This window comes from Myxine glutinosa, chromosome 11 (genome assembly GCF_964187855.1).
Source record: "Myxine glutinosa chromosome 11, kmMyxGlut1.1, whole genome shotgun sequence".
NCBI classification, from domain to species: Eukaryota; Metazoa; Chordata; class Myxini; order Myxiniformes; family Myxinidae; genus Myxine; species Myxine glutinosa.
The window spans coordinates 107,589,862-107,608,810 of NC_136271.1; the positions used below are offsets into that span (position 1 = coordinate 107,589,862).

Genomic DNA, 18,949 nt, shown 5'->3' on the forward strand with positions numbered 1-18,949 from the left:
ATGGAGGGGCACTCGATAGAGCGCATAGGCGTACCTCCGCCACACAATGCCTGATCCAATAGAACCACCAGGCGCAATAATTTTTTGAAACATCATGCTATATATCACGTTTGACCCCATCTCTCAATGGTGAAATCACTATAAAAATTTACAAAAATTCTCGTATCAAAAATCTTCCCCAAAACCGAAACAATGATTCCTCGTTACACACTCAACCTGTCCCTCAAGCTTTGTCAGAATCTGTCCACAATTTTTTGAGATATCGTGCTATATATCGTTTTTCCACAATCACTCAATGGTCAAGAATCAGTGGAAAAATTGAAAAATACTCGTGGATCCGGTCGGTCGTGTGTTCGGATTAAGTGTTACGTGTGGGCCATACGAAGGGTGGCTCTTGTGCTAATTAGCTCAGCGATTATGGGTAAAATTATCCCTTGTACGTCGTTACCTCCGTATCTATTCCTTTGTCTCTTTTGGCCCCGCACCAGACACACGTCGGGCTAGAATCCCGCATTTAAACACTCATTAATTATAACCTACCAGAAGTCATGAAGGGGGTTGTGGGGGGTTAAAAAGAAAATGATTTCCCATTGAACAGCAGAAAGTTCTTACCAAGGCTTGTGAGAGGCAAAGCAGGCACAGGTGAAACAGTAGACACTCCATGACACGGTCGGTAAAATCCGAAGTATATTTAACCAATACCTCCCGAGCCACCTACACCGCGATTAAATGGACACAAGTTGCGTGAAGAATTTGTGTGCAACAGTTGATATGCAAATCCACAGGTTTGCGAAGAAGCATATTTGTGTCCAATAGTTGATGTGGAAATCCACAGGTTATCTAAGAAGCATATTTGTGTCCAATAGTTGATATTTACGTGTGTGATATTTACGTGTGTGAATCCAACACACATTTACGTCTGTCAATAGTTGAAGCTGAAGGGAAAGGTGTATGCTGCATGTGTGAGAAGTGTTATGATTTATGGGAGCGAGACATGGGTAATGAACGTAGAGCAGCAACGAAGGCTGGAAAGGGTGGAAATGCGAATGGTTCGGTGGATGTGCGGAGTATCGTTGAGAGAGAGGAAGACAAATGATGAATTGCGAAAGATGATGGGAATAGAGCCTGTGATGGATGCTGTGAAGAGGAACAGGTTGAGATGGTTTGGTCATGTGTTGAGGAAGGATGAAAGTGACTGGTTGAGAAGAGTGATGGAAATGAATGTAGAAGGAAGTAGAAGACGGGGAAGACCGAGAAAGACTTGGCTAAAGATGGTGGAAGAAGAAATGCGGGCAAGGGGGATGGCAAATCTCTTTCTGCAAGGAGAGATGCAGAAAATAGGGCAAAATGGAGAAGATTGTCATGGGGACTGCAAGGCTAACCCCCCGCTCTAGCAGGGAAAATGGCCTTTTAAAATGCATGTTGTTGTTGTTGTAGTTGATATGGAAATCCACAGGTTTCGAAGAAGCATATTTGTGTCCAATAGTTGATGTGGAAATCCACAGGTTAGCGAAGAAGCATATTTGTGTCCAATAGTTGACATGGAAATCCACAGGTTATCCAAGAAGCACATTTGTGTCCAATATAGTTGATATGGAAATCCATAGGTTAGCGAAGAAGCATATTTGTGTCCAATAGTTGATATGGAAATCCACAGGTTATCTAAGAAGCATATTTGTGTCCAATAGTTGATATGGAAATCCACAGGTTATCTAAGAAGCATATTTGTGTCCAATAGTTGATATGGAAATCCACAGGTTAGCTAAGAAGCATATTTGTGTCGAATAGTTGATATGGAAATCCACAGGTTAGCTAAGAAGCATATTTGTGTCCAATAGTTGATATGGAAATCCACAGGTTATCTAAGAAGCATATTTGTGTCCAATAGTTGATATGGAAATCCACAGGTTATCCAAGAAGCATATTTGTATCCAATAGTTGATATATAAATCCACAGGTTATCCAAGAAGCATATTTGTGTCCAATAGTTGATATGGAAATCCACAGGTTATCCAAGAAGCATATTTGTGTCCAATAGTTGATATGGAAATCCACATGTTATCTAAGAAGCATATTTGTGTCCAATAGTTGATATGGAAATCCACAGGTTAGCTAAGAAGCATATTTGTGTCCAATAGTTGATATGGAAATCCACAGGTTATCTAAGAAGCATATTTGTGTCCAATAGTTGATATGGAAATCCACAGGTTATCTAAGAAGCATATTTGTGTCCAATAGTTGATATGGAAATCCACAGGTTATCTAAGAAGCATATTTGTATCCAATAGTTGATATGCAAATCCACAGGTTTGCGAAGAAGCATATTTGTGTCCAATAGTTGATATGGAAATCCACATGTTATCTAAGAAGCATATTTGTGTCCAATAGTTGATATGGAAATCCACAGGTTATCTAAGAAGCATATTTGTGTCCAATAGTTGATATGGAAATCCACAGGTTATCTAAGAAGCATATTTGTGTCCAATAGTTGATATGGAAATCCACAGGTTATCTAAGAAGCATATTTGTGTCCAATAGTTGATATGGAAATCCACAGGTTATCTAAGAAGCATATTTGTGTCCAATAGTTGATATGGAAATCCACAGGTTATCTAAGAAGCATATTTGTATCCAATAGTTGATATGCAAATCCACAGGTTTGCGAAGAAGCATATTTGTGTCCAATAGTTGATGTGGAAATCCACAGGTTTGCGAAGAAGCATATTTGTGTCCAATAGTTGATATTTACGTGTGTAAATCCAACACACATTTACGTGTGTCAATAGTTGAAGCTGAAGGGAAAGGTGTATGCTGCACGTGTGAGAAGTGTTATGATTTATGGGAGCGAGACATGGGTAATGAACGTAGAGCAGCAACGAAGGCTGGGAAGGGTGGAAATGCGAATGGTTCGGTGGATGTGCGGAGTATCGTTGAGAGAGAGGAAGACAAATGATGAATTGCGAAAGATGATGGGAATAGAGCCTGTGATGGAGGCTGTGAAGAGGAACAGGTTGAGATGGTTTGGTCATGTGTTGAGGAAGGATGAAAGTGACTGGTTCAGAAGAGTGATGGAAATGAATGTAGAAGGAAGTAGAAGACGGAGAAGACCGAGAAAGACTTGGCTAAAGATGGTGGAAGAAGAAATGCGGGCAAGGGGGATGGCAAATCTCTTTCTGCAAGGAGAGATGCAGAAAATAGGGCAAAATGGAGAAGATTGTCATGGGGACCGCAAGGCTAACCCCCGCTCTAGCAGGGAAAATGGCCTTTTAAAATGCATGTTGTTGTTGTTGTAGTTGATATGGAAATCCACAGGTTATCCAAGAAGCATATTTGTGTCCAATAGTTGATGTGGAAATCCACAGGTTATCCAAGAAGCATATTTGTGTCCAATAGTTGATATGGAAATCCACAGGTTATCCAAGAAGCATATTTGTGTCCAATAGTTGATGTGGAAATCCACAGGTTATCCAAGAAGCATATTTGTGTCCAATAGTTGATGTGGAAATCCACAGGTTATCCAAGAAGCATATTTGTGTCCAATAGTTGATATGGAAATCCACAGGTTAGCTAAGAAGCATATTTGTGTCCAATAGTTGATATGCAAATCCACAGGTTAGCTAAGAAGCATATTTGTGTCCAATAGTTGATATGGAAATCCATAGGTTAGCGAAGAAGCATATTTGTGTCCAATAGTTGACATGGAAATCCACAGGTTATCCAAGAAGCACATTTGTGTCCAATAGTTGATATGGAAATCCATAGGTTAGCTAAGAAGCATATTTGTGTCCAATAGTTGATATGGAAATCCACAGGTTATCTAAGAAGCATATTTGTGTCCAATAGTTGATATGGAAATCCACAGGTTATCCAAGAAGCATATTTGTGTCCAATAGTTGATATGGAAATCCACAGGTTATCCAAGAAGCATATTTGTGTCCAATAGTTGATGTGGAAATCCACAGGTTATCTAAGAAGCATATTTGTGTCCAATAGTTGATATGGAAATCCACAGGTTAGCGAAGAAGCATATTTGTGTCCAATAGTTGATATGGAAATCCACAGGATATCTAAGAAGCATATTTGTGTCCAATAGTTGTTATGGAAATCCACAGGATATCTAAGAAGCATATTTGTGTCCAATAGTTGTTATGGAAATCCACAGGATATCTAAGAAGCATATTTGTGTCCAATAGTTGATATGGAAATCCACAGGATATCTAAGAAGCATATTTGTGTCCAATAGTTGATATGGAAATCCATAGGTTAGCTAAGAAGCATATTTGTGTCCAATAGTTGATATGGAAATCCACAGTTTATCTAAGAAGCATATTTGTGTCCAATAGCTGATATGGAAATCCACAGGTTAGCTAAGAAGCATATTTGTGTCCAATAGTTGATATGCAAATCCACAGGTTAGCTAAGAAGCATATTTGTGTCCAATAGCTGATATGGAAATCCACAGGTTAGCTAAGAAGCATATTTGTGTCCAATAGTTGATATGTAAATCCACAGGTTAGCTAAGAAGCATATTTGTGTCCAATAGTTGATATGCAAATCCACAGGTTAGCTAAGAAGCATATTTGTGTCGAATAGTTGATATGCAAATCCACAGGTTAGCTAAGAAGCATATTTGTATCCAAGAGATGATATGGAGATCCACAGGTTAGCTAAGAAGCATATTTGTGTCCATTAGTTGTTTTGCAAATCCACAGGTTAGCTGGGAGGGTGGTTCGTGTGCAGGTTGCATCATTTTTGGTTGCACCATTTTTCTGTGGGCGCATCTGCCGCTGATGCAATGCCTCTCTATAACCAGTGAACTGGTACTCATTTTGCCGACCCTGGAAGGATGACAGGCTGAGTCAACCCCCCTGGCGTTAATTCAGCGATCAACCAGGATTGTGAACCCAGGATCCTAGGATCCCAACCCGGCACCCTAACCGCGAAGCCAACACCAGGCTATAATTTACTCGAGCGCGACCATAGATGTCATAGCTGAACACCTAGTTCATCAATTTGGTCTTCTCCCACATCCAATGTTTCTCCCAACCTGAACAGTACAGCTGAAAACTTTGTAATTTTATGAAGAGTTTTCATGAGCTGGATCTTCCCTAGTCCCTTGAAGGCGTTGGTTGTGTCACATCCAGTGTACGAGTGGAGACACAAGAGTGCTGTGCAGTGATGCTGTATGTACCCCGATGCGAGCTCAGTGATGTTGATCAGTCTTTACTTTTTTCCCGTGCTGGTAGCAAAGAGAATGACAACAGTTTCCAATGTGAGGGCGTAGTGCAAAAGCAATTTTTTAGGGCTACACACGAAAGTTTAAAAAAAAAAAAAAAAACGTTTTTTTTCTTTTTTAAATTACATTTTGATAGATGAAAATGTACCAGAAAAGAAGACCGTCGGCCAAATTGCAGCACTCTAGAACGTATGAAAGCTGGAAAACGAACGGCTCAAAGATTTGAAACGGCACAAACAAACAATGTTCAGATGAAGTGAAATAAAAGTATGTAAAAACTGTGTAATAATAAAAATCCAAACCAAGAACGTAATTCTGGGACTGACACACTGACACAATCTGTGTCTGGACTGACACAATCTGTCAATTTCCCGACCCGGTTCTCAGTCAACGGAGCATCTTCTCTTCTGGACTTGGTTATGACTAACTTCCCTGAAAATGTCTGCTGCTCTTCTTCTGCTCCAATCGGATCATCTGATCATGTCCTTGTTAAAGTGGACATCTCTCTGACCATTCTCAGGGAGCCTGCTCAGCGTCGACGAGTCTGGCATTTCACTCAGGCCAACTGGCACGGTCTTCAAGCAGCCATCAATCATCTGGACTGGTCTCCCATCTCTACCACCTCTGACATCAACTCTTCCTGGGAATTCTTCCAAAGCAAACTGCTCTCTCTCATGCACAGATTTATCCCATCTCGTCTTCAGTTGTCATACCCTTCCTCCCATCCATGGTACACGGAATCTTGTGGTGAGGCTGTTGCCCAGAAACAACTCGCCTTCGTCTCCTGGAAAGCAAATCCAACGGAAGGAAATCTCATTTCCTTTCACAAAGCCCGAAACAAGTGTGTGTCCACCCTCAGGAGAGCCAGGAAACAATATCTCTCCGTTCTCAAGACTGAACTCTTATCTGTCTCCCTCTTCCAAATCCTGGTGGCGTCTGGTCAAATCTGTTTCTGGTGTTTGTTCCCCCTCCATGCCCTCCCTTACCTCAAACGGCTACACAGCTGACTCCGCACGTGAAAAAGCTGAATGCCTCAACTCTGTGTTTGCCTCTAAATCTTTTGTCCCAAACCCATCTTTCTCTGTACCCACCATACCCAGTCGTACCCAGCTGCTCCTGGACTCCGTGTCCTTTCCTCCTGACAAGGTGGAAAAGTTTCTGTCAACCCTCGACTCTGATTCTGCAACTGGACCTGACGGCATCAGCCCACGGGTCCTAAAATCATGTTCTTCCGCTCTTTCACTCCCTCTCTCTGTTCTCTTCACCCTCTCTTTTGCTCAAGGTCAACTGCCATCTGCTTGGAAATCAGCCAACATCACCGCTTTGCACAAAAAAGGTCCAAAAACAGATCCTAGCAACTACAGACCAATCAGCCTTCTCCCAATTATCAGCAAAGTCATGGAATCCATCATTGCTTCGGATATGAAATCTTTCCTCTTCTCTAATGGCTTGATCTCTGATCATCAATTTGGTTTCAGACCAGGTCACTCTACTCTGGACATGCTGCTCCTGCTGTTTCAACAATGGATGGAGGTCCTCGATGCCAAACAGGAAATTAGAGCTGTCTCTCTCGACATATCACGTGCCTTCGATACGGTCTGGCACCCCGCTCTGCTCACCAAACCCCCCTCCTTTGGTATCCATGGAAATCTCCACGCATGGCTGGCGGACTTCCTCTCTAGTCGTCGTCAATGTGTGGCCCTGAATGGGTTTCTCTCATCTCCTCTTCCTGTTCAGGCTGGAGTTCCCCAAGGCAGTGTTCTGGGCCCTGTGCTTTTTCTGGTCTTCATCAATGATCTCTCTTCATGGCGTCAGGAAGGGCATCCGGCCATAAAAACATTGCTTCAAACAGGGAACCATGATTGTCATGGGGCCCGCAAGGCTAACCCCTGCTCTATCGGGGAAAATGGCCTTAAAACGATCATTCATATTCATTCATTCATCAATGATCTCTCTGACTCTCTTGAAAATCCTCTCTATCTCTTTGCTGATGACTCCACTCTCTGCCGCTCCATTCCTCATCCCTCAGATCAGCAGTCTGCAGCCTCCTCACTCTCTGCAGACCTGGACAAAATCACAGACTGGGCATACAAGTAGAACATGTCTTTCAATCCTGACAAATCTCACACTCTTACGATGTCTCTCCGAAAAGACCGACTGGACAACCCTCCCATCTACTTTCTGAATAATCCTCTCCAAGAAGTTCTGTCACTCAAGCTTTTGGGTGTCACTATCTGCCATGATCTTTCCTGGGAAAACCACATTTCCAAGCTGGCCTCCAAAGCCAGTCGCCGACTGGGCATCCTCCGTCGTGCGAAGTCCTTCCTTGGCACACCTGAGCTCCTCACCACATACTAGGCTTTCATCCGCAGCTCAATGGAGTACTGCTCTCCCCTCTGGGCTGGTGCTCCTGCCTCACACCTAGCTCTTCACGCTGTTGAAACCAAAGCATTCAGAATCATTGGAATCTCCCGCGATGACGCTATCTCCGAGGGCCTTTCACTTAATCACCGCAGGCAGGTTGGTGGTCTTTCCGTCTTCTACCGACTCCTCTCCGGCCTTGCTCCCCCAGCTCTCTCTGGGCTCCGTCCCCCAAATATTCCTGCAGGTCGCACAAGATCTGCCTGCAACCCTTATGGTTAAACTGCCAAAATCAAGACTCTCTGCTCACCTTCACTCCTTCATTCCTCTTTTCTCCCGCCTCTGGAACAAACTCCCTCACTCTCTTCAATCCCACTCCTCCCTCCATGTCTTTAAAACGGCTGTTCACTACCATCTCTTATCTTCCCCAATCCAAAACCTTGATCTTTTCTACCCCCGCTAATTTCACCCCAAATCCACTTTTTTGAGGTGACTTTTGACTTCTTTCCTGGAAGTCCTTGGTGTCCTTGCGTTTTATACCTATCCTGCCTCCCCCCAGGCCCTCTCCCTCCAAAAACATCTCCCGATGTCCCTGCTCTCAAATGTTGTGTTTGTTTGCTTCCTCCCCTTCTCTCCCCATCTTGTCGACCGCTCCCCTTTTTATATACTTTGTTTGCTTGTTTGTTTGATTTGTTTGATAAATGTTAGCTCTTTCACGAGCCTCGACTCTGTATACAAAAAAAAAAATTTTTTTTTTTTTAAAATCATCCTCGTCCTTATCCACATCAATCATCACATTAGACTGCTGATTTATTAATCATCCTTATCGTCATCCTCGTGGGTGTCATCCTTAATTACATTTCCACAATCACTGATGGAGCACTTACAGAGAGAAGTTTCATTTTCAAAGGTCAAGGCTGCATAAAATCATAAATTTTCATTTTGTATTTTTTAAAACTATTTTCGTTATTTTGAGCATACGGAAGAAGAAGTCTGAATACAAATGGACGCGGATGGGCTTTGCATTTTCAGATGCTTTCTGGTTTAGCAGTTGCAACTGGTCCTACCCCCACCACCCCTCACTGCAACCCTTTATTTCATTCTCGCACACGGTTAAAAACCACAATGCGATAAGCTCCACAAACTCTTAATCCGAACAGATCATCAAAATTCCAACTTCAGAATTGACTCTAACAGTAACAGCTGTCCCAACTACTAAAAAAGTGTTCATTGCTAAAAACGTTTCATTCAAAAAACGCGTGTCCGAGCCGTTCTCATGGAAGTAAGAATTAAGTTTAAAATGATTATTGAGTGGGGAAAAAAGAAAAAACTAACACCAGAAAGAGAATCCCATCCTCACTTAAATAAATGAATATATACACTTAGTTATAAAACCGCAAGATATGGTAAATTTTGTCAGATTCCACTCCAGATTTGGACATTATTTAGTCTACAGCATCCAATCTTCATATCCGAATCCAGATTATTATGATATGCTTCAATTATGTAATGATAATTATCGATCATGTTTCCAAGGCAAGGCACGTTTGAGTAGGCCAAAACAAAATGGCAGCTTCCAAACCCAGTGAGGTGCAGTGGGCTGACCAAGATGGTGGGCCGCCATATTTGAAAACCACCATATGGGTTTTTTTTTTCTCATGAGCACCTCGTTAATCATCTTCAAAAAGGATGTTATAACACACCCAAACACCCAGTTTTCATCCTTGCAATCTGTTGGAGGTCCAGGTGTATGCATGCAAAGTTTGTGGCCACTAGATTTCGTGGTTTTAGAGTTATGGAGGAGACAGACGGATGGACAGACGGACGGATGGACGGACACTGCCTTTTATTATTATAGATATCAGAACGAGCCGATTCATCACACGGTGACCACAGATTGTTTAACCCCAATATGGGGCCGTTCAAAAATTACGTAACGCTGTTCTTTTTACTGGAGCCACTTATCATGCGTGCTGACGGGATTGATTAAACCTTTCTAAGAATTTTATTCGACATTGATTAGATTTTTCTGGGTATCTCATCGTGAGTAACACTCGACCCAAACAAAGCCAAAGGAAATCTGATGCAATAAACCCACAACAAAGTGTATAATTAATCAGCGGAGGTCTACAGACCTGAAGTGTTAGGCTCACCAGAAACCAAGTCAAGATCAAGAATTAAAATGAATTCCAGGGAATAAAACATCAAGCACAACACATTTATTTATTTCTTTCAGTCGAACACTTGTGGTGAAACTTGGACATATACAAACAACTTGGATAAATACATACAAAAACATACATGGAAGATATAAAATATTACATATTTTTATTACAAACTATCAATGACAAATATGAAAGTAACTAAAATACAACTGTCAAATTTTACTTAATCTAAGGATATGGTTAATATGTTGCTAAATCTAATTAAGCAACACATGTATCCATCAGCAGTGTTTTCAGGTTGTTGACATGAGTCCTTGGGGCCATTTCTGTAACTTTCTCCATCTATGGAAATGTAATGAACCCCAATGTCAATGGCCAGGAAAGACCTTCATTAAAGTGTGCAGAGAAACAGTTTGAGATGACCCGGCCACTGAGTATTCTGGATATTCACATTGTAAACTCTGCTTCACATTCATTTTGTGTGGAAACAGGTTTAGGTCCTTCCAAAGAATTCTCCCAAGTTGTTGTTTTTGACATTCCTGCCTCCATTGACAGGCAATGCAATGATTTATTTTGGGGATTGCCAATCACCCAAGGGAGAATATCCTGCGCCACGCCATTGGTGCACGCAGTTGGCTGGCGACAATTGGTTCGTCCAAGCACGACAAAGCATTTAATAGATTTACATTTTTGTGTTGGTTTGTATTGAACTCCTTCCTGAACTTCCTCTGTACTGTCACAAAACAGGGCATTTCACCAAGAACACTGAAGATGGACCACAAAACACGCCGTTTTGTAATAAATAAATAAATCAATAAACATGTTTCATACACCTTCACTCAAATATAATAAAGTGAACAAAGTAAAAATGTAAATGTAATAAAATAGCATTATTATGTATCACCGACCACAATTAACGAGGGATGGTGCATTTTGTGAACTAGCAACGGTACCTGCACTATGGGCGGGGCTTCAATTGGGAGGCCCAAATGAAAAGGCAAAATATCAGAAATTGAAGGGTTTATTTATTTTAAACGATTTATATAAACATCCGTTAAATCATATCACACGCAAATCATCAAAATCTAAACAGTATTTGTAGAATTTCAATAAAAGCCACATCACTGTTCATATCGGTAAATATTATTCCATCGTGTTTGGAAAAACTGGAAAATTGGAAAATTGGAAAAATTGGGGAAAAAATGGAAAAACAATACAGCCTATTTTACTCCAGGGGGTCCCAGGATTACCCACCCAAAATTTCGTTGCGATCGCTTCAGCCGTTTTTGCGGTACCTGGGAACGGACAGACAGACGGACATTTGGTGGATTATAGCAAGATTAACACTCTGTCGGCCACCCACCAATCCCACAACTTGTAGTTGGGCAAAGGAGTCAAATCCAGATGGAATAGTGCAAAGTTGAGCATGTGACCTCTGCCTTCTGTCAGAAAGCAATAATGTTAGATACAATAATTGAGTCTCCCCTATATTTCCCAACCACCCCTCCACCACACCGATTACGCCCATAAATAACAATGAGGGGGGGGGGGGGGGACTAAAATAAAAGGATAATAAGTAACCACAGGATGATGGCAAAATTGGGGGAATGGAGTGCTTCACGTTTTCTTCATCAAGTGAGTCGAGCTAAATTTTGATGTAACTGGAAGAGCCCATGGATGTTTAAATCCAACCAGAGATGAGCGCAATGGACCAGATGGTTATCCATGCGTACAAGATGGTGTCCTGATGACGAACGGCATCATTTATTACAGTGGTTGAAGACTCGCAGTTGCTGTAAAAGAAGAATATAAAAGAGAATTGGTATCACACCACATCCATATATTTTTCAGATATTACAAATTAACCGGTTTACCAAGTGGTCCAATTACATTTTCATTCCAAATGAACCAGAGTGGCCAAACTTATCGAACTCAACATTTTTCACTCTCCTCCTCAGTTCAACAATCACAGACTCTACCTCATTGTTATGTAATTATTAAAATATAATATTTTGTTCCTAAATTGACACCTTTTCCAAGCATAGCTATTACAATGTGATATCTTGAATTATTAGTTTATGTATCAAAGGATTGCATGTCATTTATTTAAAATAGCTACATCCGATCGATATTTAACAAGAATGACCGCACTGTGCTCACAACCTGCAACAAAATCCGGTAACGGGCCGATTGGGAAATGCGCATTTAATGCGCTATTGAAAGACTAACCCGACACCTCTCATCCATGTCAGCCTCCACCACGGTTATATCACAACAAACTGATTTGTCACACGGTCACAGATGGTTTAACCCCAATACAGGGCCCGCAAGGCCAACCCCTGCTCTAGCGGGGAAAATGGCCTTAAAACGATCATTCATTCATGGGGCCATTCAAAAATTACGTAATGCTATTTTTTTCAGGATGCACATACCATGTGTGCTGACGGGCTCGATTAAACCTTACTAATAATTTGTATTCGACATTGATTAGATTTTTTGGGGTCCCTCGTCGTGAGTAACATTCAACCCAAACAAAGCCAAAGGAAATCTGATGCAACAAACCCAGGCAGTGTATAATCAACAGAGGCCTACAGGCCTGATGTCTTAGGCCCAACAGAAAACTAAGATGGTGGCCATATTGTTTTGTCTGGGTGCCATCTGGTGAGTGGAGTCAAGCGACTAATGTGGGTGGGGTCTGGCAGCTGTCTGACCAATGGGTGCACATTGCAAAAATCGACCCCCAACAAGAACCACAACAACAATAACCATGCGAAGATGTTGTAGACCTCACATTTTTTGGAGAAAAGCCTCTTAAAGGAATGCTACAGTGAGTTGATGAACACTGCTTAGATATATAGTGATAAAATAAGCTGTGCAAAGAAATACATTGTATTTTGGAGCAGGATGACAGACCGAGACTGACAGTATGTGAGAGGGTACAGGTGCACACAGTACAATTACCTTGAGACAACAATATAAAAGGACAAAAGATGTTTGTTGTTGCCTTACAACAATTGTTGTTGCCAACAACTGTTGCCTTAGGGAGACAGTCTAGCACATGAGTTTACTCATCTGAGATTGGGTGTTCAGAATGATTGTAAGAATGAGATAATCGTCAAAAAATACCAACTTCTGATAACTTCCAAAATAAATATAAACATATGTTGTTACGGTTGAGAAATAAAAGGAAAACCCGATATTTATGTCATTTTAAAAATAAACACCCCCTAGTTAATTACACAACAACACGTAGCCTGCATTCGTCAGTTATTTCTTATTAAATGTAAAGATTAGCTCCCTTTCCATTGTGTCGTAATTAAATGTGCATATGTGGGTGGAGTTAGGCAGAATTCCAACCCCTCGTGTTGTTGAAGAAGACGTTGGTTCATGGGCAAGCACGATCCACGTGGAAACTCCCAGAGGGAGGCGTGGTCCAACAACAGCATGTGACCGGCAGCAGCCAGTACGGGTTTGTGGAACCTTCCAGAGGGAGGTGTGGTGACAGGCAGCGGCCAGTAGGGGTCCGTGGAACCTTCCAGAGGGGCGTTACCCCAATAAATAGACAGAACCCGTTCGTGTTGGTCTTCCTCGTGCTGTCTACCGGATCGACCCACACGCTATGCGCTGGACCTGCCAGCCCGAACTGCCCTCACCCGAATCAGCGGCCACCAGTCCTCCCGGTACGAGTCTAACCGGTGTGATCTATCCCCTGTGTGCGAGTGTGCCAGGCACCTGTGTCGGCAATAGTTAGGTAAGGCTTTATGATACGCCTGCTTCTGGTCCTTTTGCTGTGCTTTTTGTGAATAAAGACGTGTACATTTTACTTCCTCTCGACCTGCTTGTGTCGAGATCATGCCTTTTATTGTGCCTTATGTAATTGTGGTTTGCATTTAATAATGGATGCTTTGTGAAAAGGATTAAGCTTACTATGTTCCCTCTTGTTTTGAACTATGTTTTATTGTCCAACTGTGCCAAAAAATGTAGAAAGATAGTGAAACTGCTTGCTCTGTTAGACCCCTAGTGAAAACGCGTCTGTCTGTCCTTGACCAAAAGCCAACATGGAAGATAAGTTTTGAGAATGTCACGGTGCTCTTTCTCCCTCCCGCATCTTGCCCTTTGCTCATGCCAAAGAAGATAGGACAAGGGTGGGGGTACTGGTCAACGTTTCCCCCATTGTGTATTATACTGCTGAAACTTGCCAAAATTAGCGGAGATTTTTATCACACTCTGCAAGTATATAAGGAAGTTCTTTCTGTAAGGAACTCAGGAGTGTATGTGGCCATGCTGTTCGTCTGTGAATAGTATGACTCTTACACCCTCCACAGCGCTGTGATATTGGTTCATCATTAAATCTTGTTATCTCTTGAACTCAAGGTGTGGAACATGGTTCTGTTCTCGACACTTGTGTGCGTCTTTTCCCCATTGACCCAGCATCGTTCAAACCGAATTCGGCTGCTCGATTAGGTCCGTAGATAACGTAGTGTAAAAACGCGACCCACACCACGCGATTCGCTCGCCGCACCTGATTGAACTAGGTGTGGGATCGCGAGGGGTTCAATCCCCGGTCTTCCCGGTCACGTGTTCTCGAAAGTATTCGGATCACGGTCGATAACCCTTCGACCTGTGGTTGGGGGATTGGCGATTGTAGTTGCTCCGCAACCCGTGGGCGCGAGCTTTGTCTCGCGGTGGACGGCTCGTGGACCCGGTGTCTGTGGGGAAATGGGGTTTTAACCCCCCCCCCCCTTAGTGTTGCGAAAGACGCAACAATATATATATATATACAGTGTGTGTGTACATGTATATTTGCCAAGAAAACATTTCATGATTTTACATAAGTAGATAATGAAAAATAACTAACATCAACATTTATTGAATAGGTATATTTCATTCGGAGAACCTTTGGAAACCACCCCCCCCCCCCCCCCCTTCCCCCTCGTACATCAATTTTATCCCTGGGTAAATTCACTGTTGAGCTTATTTAGTGATTCAATATCGATGTGGTGTAAGTCTTCCCAACGCAAGGCCAGGTGCACGTATCCTGGGTGCTCGGATTTCTAAAGTTTAAAAAAATGTCAAGTGCAACAAAATAACTTCATACCTGCAAACAGATCTCTCGAACGTTGTCAGTGACATTGCACGAGAGTTTCCTGCGGTTGTTGAGCTTGTTGTCGGTGACGTGGAACCAGAGCTTCCTGTGGTTTGTGAGTTTGTTGTCGTTGACGTTGCACGAGAGTTTCCTGCGGTTGTTGAGCTTGTTGTCGGTGACGTGGAACCAGAGCTTCCTGCGGTTGTTGAGCTTGTTGGTGACGTGGAACCAGAGTTTCCTGCGGTTGTTGAGCTTGTTGTCGGTGACGTGGAACTAGAGCTTTGTGCGGTTGTTGAGCTTGTTGTCGGTGACGTGGAACCAGAGCTTCCTGCGGTTGTTGAGCTTGTTGTCGGTGACGTGGAACCAGAGTTTCCTGCGGTTGTTGAGCTTGTTGTCGGTGACGTGGAACCAGAGCTACCTGAGGTTGTTGAGCTTGTTGTCGGTGACGTGGAACTAGAGCTTTGTGCGGTTGTTGAGCTTGTTGTCGGTGACGTGGAACCAGAGTTTCCTGCGGTTGTTGAGCTTGTTGTCGGTGACGTGGAACCAGAGCTTCCTGCGGTTGTTGAGCTTGTTGTCGGTGACGTGGAACCAGAGCTTCCTGCGGTTGTTGAGCTTGTTGTCGGTGACGTGGAAGTAGAGCTTCCTGTGGTTGTTGAGCTTGTTGTTGATGACGTGGAACCAGAGTTTCCTGGGATTGGCGAATTGGTGGTTGATGGTTTCCACTGGAGGGAAATATCTGCGTTTGTTGGATAAAGAATGTTGATAAATTAACCATTTTGAACTCTGCATTGGCAATAACCTATATTATAGTCATTGTGAAATGTATTATTATATTGCTCTCAATTGTATCCAACTGTTTGCTGTCCCACAGCCTATTTGTCGCCTTGCTCTTCTACGATTGTCGCCTTCCTATGTTATAGAAAAAAGTGATGCACATTGAATAGCGCAGTCTCAGACATTGGTCCGTCTCTTTTTCCTTTACACATCTCCCTCTTCTTTGATGACGAATGGACACAACGAAAGAGCTGATTGGAGAGATTCTGGGATTGAAGTCAAAACCTCAGTGGTGGAGGGTGCACAGCTGATCATCCAGATGGTCAGTCAATATCTTCATTGAAGAAAACACCAATGAAGACCTTCCTTGAAAAGCTTTAGAAAACACATTAAAATTCTTCCATTACCTTATTTTTCTGCCATCAGCACACCACGTCTTCTTCATCACGATATGTTCTTCGTCTTCTTCACAAAGCACATTTTACAAACCCGTTTTCAACGGAAGTGCCTTGTCTGTTATCCTCCATTTCCTACAGCACAACATTTCTCGGTGCCTTCAACAACAATTCTTTCCACCTATCCCATGATCTTCATATCAGAATATTAAATATGGGTATCTTGAGAACTCCAGTTTGTAGAGGTTGTCTGCACTCAACAATCAATTCCCCTTCAAATTATTTCAGTGTCAAACCTCTCTATGTCAGTATCCACCCCCACATCTCCTACAAACCTGCATCCTTAAAACCCCACTCTCCGGTGGAACCTTCCATGTGGTCTCCATATGGTCCCCCTCTTTCTGCATCACTCCAATTCATAATGTCTCCCGCTTTCTGCACCCCTCCTCTCCAAGCTTCCTCCTTACCTTCTCCATCAATGATTTCTCCCCAACCCACATCCTCAATGCTAAATTCTCCCTTCTGGACTTGCTTATGACTAACTTCCCCGCAAATGTCTCCTGCTCTTCCTATGCTCCAATTGGTTCATCTGATCATGTGCTTGTGAGAGTCAACATCTCTCTGGCTATTCTCAGAGCAGTCTCAGTGTCGGCGAGTCTGACAGTTCACTCAGCCAGATTGGCAGGGACTGCAAGCAGCCATCTCACTTCAGGACTGGTTTTCCCATATCTACTGCCCCTGATGTTAACTCAGCCTTGGAAATTCTTCCACAGAATCCTGCTCTCTCATGCACAGACCTATCCCATCTCGTCTTTAGTTATCCTGTAGCGGTATCTTTTTGCCTTTTGTATGCAGTATGCAATATGCAAATGTACTGTATTGCATGTCGAGTTTCCTGATCTGGTTGCAGCCGGAAGTGACGAGCAGGTGAGGGACATTTGCTCGGGTTGGAAAGTAAAGCATTGACACGGATCCCACAAGTCTCGGGAGTCTTTCTCTTGTACGCTAAAATGTTGACTCTGACAATGGATGCACAAGGAGGTACGAACGACCAACCATTCGCCGGGAACAACCAAGCAGCCGTGCTTTTCCAGTCGCTCAAGCAGGTCCATCTGTGGCAGTGGTTTCGTTAAAACTGCCGCCATTCTGGCCTAAGGACTCGAAGCTGTGGTTTACACAGGTTGAAGCACAATTCAACACCTGTAGCGCTACACCTGTCTCACATCCGTGCTCGCATATTTTGGTTGTCGTCTCCTTACAATTGAGGATTTAAGAGATCAAAGACCTACACAACCACTGCACCAGCTCTGGCAAATAAAATACATTTACTTCTTCATGCAGTTGGATGAATCAAATTGGCGCCCCTTTATATGAACTTTTTGAGAGCATTACTTGGTTCCTCCTCAGAACACAAGGGTAGTACAGCATGCACACTGAGGAAGATATTTTTAAGACGGTATGTAATAGATGAATGAAGAATTCAATGTCCATAAACTTTTGTCAGAAGAAGAATCACAAATTTTAATTCCTGAGGAGGACAACACTTTTGCTTACAAGGGAATACACAGCAAGGAACAATAACCTTTATCAAACCAAGAAGAGCATACTACAATTCACGAAAGCACATTGCAAGATTCACAAAAAGTCCCAAGTGAAAATCCTGGTACAGTAGAGATGTACATCAAAGGAAACATAATAAGGATACACCAAATAACAGTAGCATGCATAGTATACAGTCAACATAGTGTAGACAAACCAAGTAAAATCCTAAGTACAACATTCACAACATAAGTGAAATCCTAAGTACAACAAACCAACATTTACAAACCCAGTGAAAATCCTAATCTTTTGGATGTCAGTCCTGACCTTTATACTCGTTGAAAGTGGAGAGGGAGGAGTGAAGAAAGGGGAGGAGAGCAGTAGGATTGGTTTGGGCAAAGTGTAGGTGGGAGGGATGAGGGCAATGGGGATTGGTCGAATGAAATATTGGGGTGGGTGGGAGCAAAGATCGAGGGATACAATGTGATTGGTCGTAATGAAATATTGGGATGGGAGGACTCCCCGCCGAGAGCAGGTCTGCATTTCCAATCCTTTAATGAGGCTTCTGCCAGGCCTTGCGGAGAATTCTGAAGGTATTTTCATTGACCATCTTCAAATGTGAAGCATTTGAGAGAAATAAGTGGATATATCTTTACTCATGTTTACTTACCTTATACTATGTCAATGTAAACTACAAAAACTTTATATATTTACTGACTAAACTTTTAAATATAATCTTAGAAACAAGCATATCAAATTCATCTTTGTCAACTGCAAAACTCATTTTAACATTATGAAGTCGAATATAATATAACATTACATTACAAAACCTATATATATTTTGCAGTGTAAGAAAAGTAAACATATATATTTTGCAGTGTAAGAAAAGTAATCATATATATATCTATCTATCTATCTATCTATCTATCTATCTATCTATCTATCTATCTATCTATCTATCTCTATATATATATATATATATATATATATATATATATATATATATATATATATATATATATATATATATATAACAAAAGATTTACTGAGAAAGTCTTGGGCCAGAGATAGCTACCCAGACGGAGTAAACCTACATGCAATTGTATGAATTACAGGTATATTATCTCCGAACCGTTGTTCAGTTTAGTTTTGTTTTAAAACTAAATACTGCACGCAATTTTTTTTTTTATAGTTCTATGCACAAATTTTCAAAACTTAGTTATAACATCAAATTGCAGATGGATACGTGAACTACCATCCCCCAGAAGTCACGTAGGCAAAAGTGGGAGGGGATACACCTTGCAAATATTTACATATAATGTATTAAAACAATGGTAGTTTCAGACCTCGAACTGAGACGATTTGTCATAACGAACACTTGTTTACCAAGCGC

General features: G+C 42.1%; 1 protein-coding gene across 1 annotated transcript in view; it reads right to left on the reverse strand.

The window, feature by feature from the left end:
* Positions 1-15,121: 15,121 nt before the first annotated feature.
* The window catches only part of LOC137437014 (meprin A subunit beta-like), a 31,503-nt gene continuing 27,675 nt past the window's right edge, over positions 15,122-18,949 (reverse strand). The window contains exons 13-14 of the mRNA XM_078786302.1: positions 15,341-15,584; positions 15,122-15,221 (exon numbers count right to left, since the gene is read on the reverse strand). Coding sequence (XP_078642428.1) covers positions 15,122-15,221; positions 15,341-15,584 — 344 coding nt within the window. The remainder of the gene's footprint in view (positions 15,222-15,340; positions 15,585-18,949) is intronic.